At 45.5% G+C, this 12,047-nt stretch overlaps 1 protein-coding gene across 9 annotated transcripts in view; it reads left to right on the top strand.

The window, feature by feature from the left end:
• The window catches only part of LOC115130834 (LIM and calponin homology domains-containing protein 1-like), a 139,170-nt gene that overhangs the window by 94,931 nt on the left and 32,192 nt on the right, over window positions 1–12,047 (top strand). For all 9 annotated transcript variants that reach the window (XM_065019787.1, XM_065019788.1, XM_029662346.2 and 6 more), the window contains 3 exons: window positions 77–187; window positions 1,636–1,837; window positions 9,260–9,551. In XM_065019787.1, coding sequence (XP_064875859.1) covers window positions 77–187; window positions 1,636–1,837; window positions 9,260–9,551 — 605 coding nt within the window. The remainder of the gene's footprint in view (window positions 1–76; window positions 188–1,635; window positions 1,838–9,259; window positions 9,552–12,047) is intronic.

The raw sequence follows: 12,047 nt of genomic DNA, 5'->3' as shown, positions 1-12,047 counted from the left end.
ACAGACTGACGTTAATACCTTGTCTTGTTGATACTGGCTCTAAAATCCTCTTCCTGCTGTAATGATTCCTCCACAGGTTCTGATTACCATATACTGGCTGGGCCGGGCTGCCAACAGCTGCACCTCCTACAACGGGCCCACACTGGACCTGAAGGAGTTTGAAGGCCTGCTATCACAGATGCGGAAGGTGTGTACAGGGATGCGTACAGGGATAGATGTAAGGCTTTGACATGGCTCAGTTTGTTGTATCCTAGTGATAGCAATGACAAGGTTGGGGGTTCAATTCCTGGAAGGGTGGTTTATTTTTACGTCTTTGTAGATGTTCAAAGTAGTTTTGCAGTTGTTAGGTGGCTGTACTATTAGGAACGTTAGACTAGAAGGGACTGTCCAACCTAAGCATATATTTTCTTTGGCAAACGTAAGGATGTTATGATGCAAACTCCCCTCGGGGTGCACTGATGCTTTCACTACTCCATCCTTTATCTCTCCCTTCCCCTCATCATGGAGTCATCCCTAGAAGAGAATGCTCTCTTTGCTCTTTCTCCCCCCCATTCCCACCTCTCTCTTTGTCCAGGGATGACCTCAGGCCTTCAACTGGTCCTCCAGAACCAGTGTGTGTCACCTGGACTATGGCTTTTTACAGCCCCCCAGGGACATATAGGGATGTAGCTGTAGCAACCGTTCTGAGCGTGAGGTCACTACTCTTCCATTTATTACATTCTCCCACTATTATTCTCTATAAATGAGAAATTACCACTTAACCTAGAATGCTTTCCCAGATGTCTGTATAGTCCAGAATAACAGGGCCACATCTCCACTTAACAAAAGGTGACTTAAAGTGAGAGAGAAATTCAATAGGTTTATGAAATCCTGTTACACGCAATACAGGTGTATTAATGCTGGGCAGGAACCAAAACCTGCACACCCATTAGCTTCAGGTCCACTGCTGTTGTCCTATGAGCCCTATCAGGAACCCCCCCCTAGAGTTGCCACTCAAAGCCAGCCATTGTACCCCACACCCCCCCACCCACCATGAGGTCAGCCAAGTAGGACCCCAGCATCCTCCTTCACTCAGGATCTGGCACAGGGAATAGGTCTGAGGAATTGAAAGACGGAGTAGATTGGAGGGTAAGGGGGGAAAATGGGTTGGAGGGGATAGGGGTGGGTGGAGAAAAGGATAGTGTGGGAGGGATGGAGAGGGGGGGTGGAAGGGAGCAGGAGAGAGGAGTAGAGGAAGGGGAGAGGGAGGGACAGGAGGGTTTGAGGGGAAGGGGCAGTGGAGAGGGAGAAAGAGGTGGTAGGTGTCAGCCATGAGGGGGAAAGAGAAACAGGGCTGGTCCAGGAGGTTCCTCCGGCAGACGGGAAGGAAAAGCCTTTCCTTCAACCCTGGAAACTAGAGAAGCAACAGACAGGGTTACACTGTGCAGCTTAAAACACAGAGACAGAAGTAGAATATCAATTAGAATTGGAATTAGAATTGGAAAGAGGAAGTGAATGTACTTGTCCGTGTTGGAGGAATCATGGTGAAGGAGGGATCCAGATTGGATGGGGTATTGGGATGATCTCAACACAATGTTTTTACATTGACGTGTGTGTGTGCATAAATTTGCATGCTTGTGCATTTGTGTGTCAAAGGAGGCGGAGGACACGGAGAGCCCCCAACGCAGCATACGGGACAGCGGATACATCGACTGCTGGGACTCGGAGCGTAGCGACTCACTCTCCCCGCCTCGCCACGGCCGAGAGGACTCCTTCGACAGCCTGGACTCATTCGGCTCACGCTCCAGACAGACGCCCTCGCCGGACGTAGTGGTCGCCCGCGGCATTGGCAGTGATGGTAAGACGCTAGACGCCCGGATGGGTCACACTGCACACACAAGTCACATGCTTTTACTGTCTCATACTGTCTGGTGTTACCTGGGTCAAAACCTAACAGAAGAAAATGGACAAAACCGGGAGGGACTACAAGAACTTGAACTCTCATTTTCGTTGTAAAACATTTTCTGTTGCTAAATGGTGTGCACCCTGTTGTGTTATAGTGGCTTGCATAGCTGTAACTGTTTTGTTCATGTAGCTATCATCACATAGTGACTTACCTCATTCACCACCAATGGTCTATTCTGTGCACTTTAATGATGCATGTCAGGCATTTTCACATACAGTGTCATTGGGGCAGGTGGTGGAATAGTCACTGTCAGCTGGTCTGAAACTAGCTGCCCCTATTTGCTCTTTTCAACCTCCAATCTATGTGATCATCTGTCAGGTTATCTCCATCTCAGCCCAGCTCTGTTATTGACATATGTACAAAGGAGGTTTTGTGTTTATTCCTCGGGCCCAATGTTTAGGGCTGTTGCTGTGGGTTACGTCTCTTTGAAGGCCCTCTTGAAGAGACATGGAGAGAGAATTGAGATCAGGTGGTGGAGAGAGGAGATTGCAGTCTTGACTGACGGGTTGCAACATATTCTAGTGGAGCTGTTTTTTTACATACCAATTCATCAACTGTTACAATCTGTGGTGTTGCACTAGATGATACCTGAGAGTGATGCATATCAGTCACAGTGGGTGTGGGTGTTTCTGCTTGTAATATAGGGGCATACTCAATCTTGTGCCTATATTTGTATGCACACCTAGGGACACATGCGCGTGCACACATACACCATTATTGATTGATATAATTCCTCTCCTCTCTTATACAGGCCTATGGTACCCTTGAGGACTATCTTTTGTATATTAGCAGCTGCAATGTCAACACAAGACTGGCAAGCTCTCCATCGAATGCACCAGAGGAAAAATAAGATGTGTGTTTTATGTATTTTCCAGGCAAGGAAAGAGAAGCCAAGAACTAGGTTCTGTATTTTAAAACTCTATGATGCTCCGACCAGAGCCTTTTCAAACCCTGATTGTTCAAGGGGGATTGAGACAAAATGAGACCTAACCATAACCACACAAGCCTAGCCTGCTTTCATCTTTTAATATACGCACGCGCACGTACACAGACATATATATATATATAAACTTAGCAACAAAAAAAAGAAACGTCCTCTCATTGTCAGCTGCTTATTTTCAGCAAACTTAACATGTGTAAATATTTGTATGAACATAAGACTCAACAACTAAGACATAAACGGAACAAGTTCCACAGACATGTGACTAACAGAAATGGAATAATGTGTCCCTGAATAACGGGAGGGTCAAAAGTAACAGTCAGTTTCTGGTGTGGCCACCAGCTCCTCATGGACTGCACAAGATTTGTTCTTGCTGTGAGACGTTACCCCACTCTTCCACCAAAGCACCTGCAAGTTCCCGGACATTTCTGGGGGGAATGGCCCTAGCGCCTCACCCTCCAATCCAACAGGTCCCAGATGTGCTGACATTCCTGTTTTGCAGGAAATCACACACAGAATGAGCAGTATGGCTGGTGGCAATGTCATGCTGGAGGGTCATGTCAGGATGAGCCAGCAGGAAGGGTACCACTTGAGGGAGTAGGATGTCTTCCCTGTAACGCACAGCGTTGAGATTGCCTGCAATGACAACCAGCTCAGTCCGATGACGCTGTGACACAACGCCTCAGACCATGATGGACCCTCCACCTCCAAATCGATCCTGCTCCAGAGTACAGGCCTCGGTGTAACACTCATTCCTTTGACGATAAACGTGAATCCGACCATCACCCCTGGTGAGACAAAACCGCGACTCATCAGTGAAGAGCACTTTTTGCCAGTCCTGTCTGGTCCAGCGATGGTGGGTTTGTGACATTGTTGCCGGTGAGGTCTGGTGAGGACCTGCCTTACAACAGGCCTACATGCTCTCAGTCCAGCGCCTCTCAGCCTACTGTGGACAGTCTGAGCACTGATGGAGGGATTGTGCGTTCCTATTGTAACTCGGGCATTTGTTTTTGCCATCCTGTACCTATCCCGCAGGTGTGATGTTCGGATGTACCGATCCTGTGCAGGTGTTGTTACAAGTGGTCTGCCACTGCGAGGATGATCAGCTGTCCATCCCGTCTCCCTGTAGCGCCGTCTTAGGCGTCTCACAGTACAGACATGGCAATTTATTGCCCTGGCCACATCTGCAGTCCTCATGCCTCCTTGGAGCATGCCTAAGGCACGTTCACGCAGATGAGCAGGGACCCTGGGCATCTTTCTTTTGGTGTTTTTCAGAGTCAGTAGAAAGGCCTATTTAGTGTCCTACATTTTCATACTGTGACCTTAATTGCCTACCGTCTGTAAGCTGTTAGTGTCTTAACGACCATTCCACAGGTGCATGTTCATTAATTGAACAAGCATGGGAAACAGTGTTTAAACCCTTTATAATGAAGATCTGTGAAGTTATTTGGATTTTTACGAATGATATTTGAAAGACAGGGTCCTGAAAAAGGGACGTTTCTGTTTTTGCTGAGTTTATTTATATATGTGGACTAGCATGATGTTAAAAAAATGTGTGTGTGCGTGTATAAATGTATATAAAAGTGCATCAAAAAAACAGTGAGAAAAACAGATGAGAGCATAGCTACCTGAGCTGCATAGGGTCAAATGTGGAAAGGCAGCTTAAATAATAACTGTATGTATGTATGTGTATCTACATACATACATACATACATACATACATACATGGTTATTATTTAAGCTGCCTGTCCACGTTTGACCCTATGCAGCTCAGGTAGCTATGCTCTCATCTCTTTTTCATCTCTTTTTCTCCCTTTTTTTTGTGCACTTTTTGCTGGGCACAACCCCCCCCCCACAGTATTACATACACTGTGTGTGCGCGCGTGTGTTTTCATTTTGGAGAGTGCAATGGTGTCAGACAATGGATGGAAAGGATTAAAGCAACAGCTCTGCTTAAATGTCCATATTCCAATGCATCCACCATGTTCACAATGGTCGCATGTAACATGCGATGCTGTGAGTAATGTTTCATGTCGGAAAGACAGACACGTCAACAGCTGTAAAAAAATAAAAATAAAATAAAAAAGATTTATGCACTGCAAGGAAGACATGAATGGAGTCTGAATTCTAGCTTGGCTGAAACTGAAGGTGTTTTTTTAACTTCATGCTAGTCATAAGTTACCATAGGAAGTAGTATATCACACAGTATAATTGTCAAAGCAACCGCTTAACTTTTAATGGAGGCTTGTAAAAGGTTGCAATGTTTCACCAAGTGTTTTGGCTGAGATTCTGGGAACTAAAGGCAACACATGGGCTGAGACCAATATTCCTGTCGAGGGCTAGGGTGTGTTATTGTTTGGAAGGAAGTGGGGAGGAAATGTCTGTGTCAATGGGTGAAAGTGCTCAGAGCTGGATTTTTGGTTTGCAGGGAGATGTTTAGTTGATGTTTGTTTGATTTAAAGTGTGTGTGTGTGTGTGTGTGTGTGTGTATATGTATGTATATGTAATATGTATATGTAATATGTATGTATATATGTATGTATGTATATATATATGTATGTATATATGTATGTATATGTATGTATATGTGTATGTGTATATATGTGTATATATGTGTGTATGTATGTATATATATGTATGTATGTATGTATGTATGTGTGTGTATATATATACTGCTCAAAAAAATAAAGGGAACACTAAAATAACACATCCTAGATCTGAATGAATGAAATATTTTTATTAAATACTTTTTTCTTTACATAGTTGAATGTGCTGACAACAAAATCACACAAACATTATCAATGTATATCAAATTTATCAACCCATGGAGGTCTGGATTTGGAGTCACACTCAAAATTAAAGTGGAAAACCACACTACAGGCAGATCCAACTTTGATGTAATGTCCTTAAAACAAGTCAAAATGAGGCTCAGTATTGTGTGTGGCCTCCGCGTGCCTTTATGACCTCCCTACAACGTCTGGGCATGCTCCTGATGAGGTGGCGGATGGTCTCCTGAAGGATCTCCTCCCAGACCTGGACTAAAGCATCCGCCAACTCCTGGACAGTCTGTGGTGCAACGTGGCGTTGGTGGATGGAGCGAGACATGATGTGCTCAATAGGATTCAGGTCTGGGGAACGGGCGGGCCAGTCCATAGCATCAATGCCTTCCTCTTGCAGGAACTGCTGACATACTCCAGCCACATGAGGTCTAGCATTGTCTTGCATTAGGAGGAACCCAGGGCCAACCGCACCAGCGTATGGTCTCACAAGGGGTCTGAGGATCTCATCTCGGTACCTAATGGCAGTCAGGCTACCTCTGGCGAGCACATGGAGGGCTGTGCGGCCCCCCAAAGAAATGCCACCCCACACCATGACTGACCCACTGCCAAACTGGTCATGCTGGAGGATGTTGCAGGCAGCAAGAACGTTCTCCACGGCGTCTCCAGACTCTGTCACATGTGCTCAGTGTGAACCTGCTTTCATCTGTGAAGAGCACAGGCCCCAGTGGCAAATTTGCCAATCTTGGTGTTCTCTGGCAAATGCCAAATGTCCTGCACGGTGTTGGGCTGTAAGCACAATCCCCACCTGTGGACATTGGGCCCTCATACCATCCTCATGGAGTCTGTTTCTGACCATTTGAGCAGACACATACACATTTGTGGCCTGCTGGGGGTAATTTTTTCAGGGCTCTGGCAGTGCTCCTCCTGCTCCTCCTTGCACAAAGGCGGCGGTAGCAGTCCTGCTGCTGGGTTGTTGCCCTCCTAAGGCCTCCTCCACGTCTCCTGATGTACTGGCCTGTCTCCTGGTAGCGCCTCCATGCTCTGGACACTATGCTCACAGACACCGCAAACCTTCTTGCCACAGCTCGCATTGATGTTCCATCCTGGATGAGCTGCACTACCGGAGCCACTTGTGTGGGTTGTAGACTCCGTCTCATGCTACCACTAGAGTGAAAGCACCACCAGCATTCAAAAGTGACCAAAACATCAGCCAGGAAGCATAGGAACTGAGAAGTGGTCTGTGGTCACCACCTGCAGAACCACTCCTTTATTGGGGGTGTCTTGCTAATTGCCTATAATTTCCACCTGTTGTCTATTCCATTTGCACAATAGCATGTGAAATGTATTGTCAATCAGTGTTGCTTCCTAAGTAGACAGTTTGATTTCACAGAAGTGTGATTGACTTGGAGTTACATTGTGTTGTTTAGTGTTCCCTTTATTTTTTTGAGCAGTGTGTGTGTATATATATATATATATATATATAACAGACGCTCTTATCCAATGCGACTTATAGTAGTGAGTGCGTACATTTTCATATTTGTTTGAACTGGTCCCCCGTGGGAATCAATCCCACAACCCTGGCATTGTAAGTGCCACATGGTACCAACTGAGCCACACAGGACCACATTGTGTTTGCTATTGGTTTGTAGGGAAACGCTTAGTTGATGTGTTTGCTATTCGTTTGTAAAGATGTTTTATTATTGGTTTGTTGCGAAAGGTGTTGAGAGGTCTGTTTTTCTATTGGATTGAAAGGAAGCCTTGAGTTGTTGGTGGGTTTTTTTTGTATTGGTTTATAGGGAAACATTGAGCAATTGATGCTGGGTTGGCCATATAGGTAAACATTGAGTGGTTTTAGTGAAATTAATTTAGTGAGGCCAGCTGTACGTTAAAGATGTTCACTGTCCTAACCACAGTGTCTCGCCCAGGCCATCTCCAGCCCTGGGCTCATCTAACTCTAATTGACTCTGGAACAGTTCCAGGAGACCTCCTGGAGGCCCACACACTTGGTCTGAGAACAGCAGGACAGAAGAGAGATCATTCAATGATGAGGCTCCCAATCATGACTGTTTATACAAATTAGCAACAGTTTTCCATGGTCCAGGCCTTCCTTAAGCTGCTATCACCATTCTGCTCTCAAACTCACTGTGGAAGCTAACTCAGAGGATTTTAATTTCATCCAAAATAAATGTGATAATGGCAGCCCTCTTTTGTCAGGGGTTATGTAAATCGACGCACACTGTGGATAAATAGACATCTTTGTGTTACTAGCAAGAGGCCACTTCTGTACTCTCTTCCCTATTCTAGTCTTCACTCTTCTCTATTCCTCCCTCTTCTATTCTTCCCTGTTAACAGTAGTCCACATGTTTACATTTTAGTAATTTAGCAGACGCTCTTATCCAGAGAGACTTACAGGAGCAATTGGAGTTAAGTGCCTGGCTCAAGGGCACATCGACATATTTTTCACCTAGTAGGCTCTGTGATTCGAACAAGCGACCTTTCAGTTACTGGCCCAACATTCTTAACCGCTATGCTACCTGCCATTTACTGGTAACATGTGGTTTTCTGTTGACATGTGGTTTACTGTTGACCGGAGACCACAGGTTGACCGGAGACCACGGGTTGACCGGCGACCACGGGTTGACCGGCGACCACGGGTTGACCGGCGACCACGGGTTGACCGGCGACCACGGGTTGACCGGCGACCCCACGCATTAGTGGCACCTGCTTATGGTTCCAATTGAAGCTGTTGAAGGGTTAAACCCCTCCACTTTACAACCTATGGTCAATTTGAAGCAGAAGTACCTTAAGGACTCTATAGTCTTTAACTGTCAAAAAGTGAATGTTTGCGTCCCAAATGGCATCCTCTGGGCTCTGGTCAAAAGTAGTGCACTTTGAAGGGGAAATAGGGTGCCATTTGGGAAGCATAAATCTCTAAGTGGAGAAGGGCAGGACCTTAAAGGATGAATTTATGTGGCAGAGAGGGAGGGAAGACCTTAAGCGATGAGGTTCTGCACAACCAAATGTTACTATTTTGGGTTAATTTGATGGTTGACAAGAGCAATCAAACAGTATCTACATTCGCCCATAATAAGTATACTGTACAGTTTGTTTAAGAAAACCTAGAAAGGTGCATAGGTGGTAAAAGAGAGACTTCACTGGCAGACTGCTACGTCACATGATCATCTAGGCCAGGTACTGGGGGACTCCTAATGTACTGGTGTTCTTTTTAACGGATTCTTGTGGTTTATTTCCATTTTAACGGTCTATGGCTATATCAGACTTAGAGCTCTTAAAGGCACAATCTAGAAAGTTTTCTGCTGTTCAATGGTCTGTTTAATTGATACTGGGGTGTTTCTAGCATACCTCTAGACCACTCTTAGTAATGTCTATCCAAGTTGAGAGGTCAGTGGTTGGATAGCATCATTAAAATGAAAACCAATGAAGAAAGTGGTCCTTTTAGACCAGGATTGGTAAACGCTGATGTCTAATTTTAAAAACCTAAGCAGTTATTTCTCTTTCTCGGTGGGTGGGGCAACGTTTCATGGGGGTACTGTGGTGGTTTAAGTCAGTCTCTCCCTTGTTTGTACCCACCAGGCCGTGGCAGCGACTCCGAGTCCGACGCCGGACCCCACGGGGGCAGGAAGCTGCCAGACGTGCGCAAGGATGACATGCTGGCTCGGCGGACCTCGGTGAGCGAGCCCCGCGTGATGGTGCCCTTCAATCAGTACCTGCCCAACAAGAGCAACGCCAGTGGCTATGTGCCCACACCGCTGCGCAGGAAAAGGGGTGACCACGAGAGCCGGGAGGAGGGCAGTGGAGGGGGTGGAGGCAGCCGCAAGAGCTGGAGTACCGCCACCTCGCCCATAGGAGGCGATATACCCTTCAGGTGAGCATTGGTGATGTAATAAAAGTGATAGATAAATTGGAACAGAGCCTACTACCACTACTAAGTGGAATGCTAGTATGGATATTCGATCGTATCCATGGTGTAGTTTGGTAAATGTGTTGGCACTCTTTTCTCCAGGAAAACTTGATATTTGTATGTCACTTGCTACACTTTGACAGACAAGTTCAGACAGACCCAAGCCAATAGATAGTGGGAGGTGTTTCAATAGCAGTAGGAGACCAATATGCTAATATTGTATTTGTCATATATTGAAAAAGTACCTCTCATACGCTATTGTTCAAAATGATAACTGTTCTCCAAAATACTCATCACCACTCGATTGGTGCACACACCTTAGCAGCTCGTTAGCATAGTGTTCTTTTTTAGCTACAGATAACACGAGCCTAATGGGCCATCAATCTAAACATTAGCCAAAATGCTAATGGTTCGTTCTGTTATTAGCATTGAGACGAAAGAAACTCTGGGCCCTTATTCTATCTTTTCTAGAAGTGTCGGCATGTTTTAATTTTTTTTTTTTTTACCTTTATTTAACTAGGCAAGTCAGTTAAGAACAAATTCTTATTTTCAATGATGGTGGGTTAACTGCCTGTTCACGGGCAGAACGACAGATTCGTACCTTGTCAGCTCGGGGGTTTGAACTTGCAACCTTCCAGTTACTAGTCCAACGCTCTAACCACTAGGCTACCCTGCCGCCCCAGGGTGGTGGTGATGGACTGCTTCTCTCCGGAACACTGATATGTTGTTTCTTCCACCAGACCTGACACAGCACTTCGAAAACCGCTACCGTCAGCCAATTTTCCTTCATATTGTAATTCCCCCAACGCACAAAGGAGACTGGGAATGTCTTGTCTGATGTGGAACATGCATGTTTAAAGAGATTTTCCTGTACTTTTGTATACTATTTAGCCAGTAGTTCTGAAAGTAGTTCTCATGAGCCAAAAATTGTCTTTGAAAATGACCTAACGTAGCACGCAATTTTCCAGATATGCAGACGTGCACCACTTCTTTGCTCGCTCTCTCCCTCTGCTGTGGGTGCGTCATGTGTGTATTGATAGCTGTATCTGTTATGGCGAGAGGCTGAAGCTCATTGGTTGCCCTTGATTTGCTAGGGGGCTGGCCCACATGGGGGAAAATGTGGCATCCAGAAAAACAGTTGTATTCAAACTAGGGATTCCGTGGCTAATTAAGGTAAAACAGTAATTCTGCTCATAGATTATTAGTGTATGAACCACATGTTGACACATCCAGCTCAAAGCGTGAGGTTTAAAAAAGACTTAGTAGTCACCAAAGTTCTGGAGCATAGTAAAAATAAAATTAGTACTGTTGTGGCATGAACGGAGGATCTGATATAGACCAGATGTGTGTTTGATTGGCCAAAGCCGAAGCACTCAGAGGAAAGCCAGCAACAGGCAAGACATTTGCTATGCAGACACAGATAGGTGACTCTTAAAATGTGTGAGCTACTTTGGCTACTATATGACCCTGTTGAGTGTTGTTAGAAACCGATATCAAAACAGCGTATTGAGGTTTTCATGAAACTAAAATATGGCTTGTTTCACTCATCTTGATGAGTTGAAATCTGGTGTGTGTGCGCTTAAGAGCATGTGTGTGAGCGTGCTTTCATGTGTGCACACAGAGTACATGCATACATACTGTACAAACACACACATACATAAACTCAGCAAAAAAAAACGACCCCGTCTTTCAAAGATAATTTGTAAAAATCCAAATAACTTCACAGATCTTCATTGTAAAGGGTTTAAACATGGTTTCCCATGCTTGTTCAATGAACCATAAACAACTAATGAACATGCACCTGTGGAACGGTCGTTAAGCCACTAACAGCTTACAGACGGTAGGCAATTAAGGTCACAGTTATGAAAACTTAGGACACTACAGAGGCCTTTCTACTGACTCTGAAAAACACCAGAAGAAAGATGCCCAGGGTCCCTGCTCATCTGCGTGAACATGCCATAGGCATGCTACAAGGAGGCATGAGGATTGCAGATGTGGCCAGGGCAATAAATTGCAATGTCCATACTGTGAGACGCCTAAGACAGCACTACAGGGAGACCGCACAGACAGCTGATCGTCCTCGCAGTGGCAGACCACGTGTAACAACATCTGCACATGATTGGTACATCCGAACATCACACCTGCAGGACAGCTACAGGATGGCAACAACAACTGCCCGAGTTACTCCAGGAACGCACAATCCCTCCATCAATGACCCTCCAGCATGCCACCAGCCATACTGCTTGTTCTGTGTGTGATTTCCTGCAAGACTGGAAAGTCAGTGTTCTGCCATGGCCAGCGAAGAGCTCAAATCTCAATCCCATTGAGCATGTCTGGTACCTGTTGAGGGCTAGGGCCATTCCCCCCAGAAATGTCCGGGAACTTTAAGGTGCCTTGGTGGAAGAGTGGGGTAATATCTCGCAGCAAGAACTGGCAAATCTGGTGCAGTCCATGAGGAGG

This window comes from Oncorhynchus nerka, linkage group LG6 (assembly GCF_034236695.1).
Source record: "Oncorhynchus nerka isolate Pitt River linkage group LG6, Oner_Uvic_2.0, whole genome shotgun sequence".
NCBI lineage: Eukaryota > Metazoa > Chordata > Actinopteri > Salmoniformes > Salmonidae > Oncorhynchus > Oncorhynchus nerka.
Note: the sequence above shows the minus strand (reverse complement) of the source record. Positions and strands in the feature narration are given on the sequence as shown.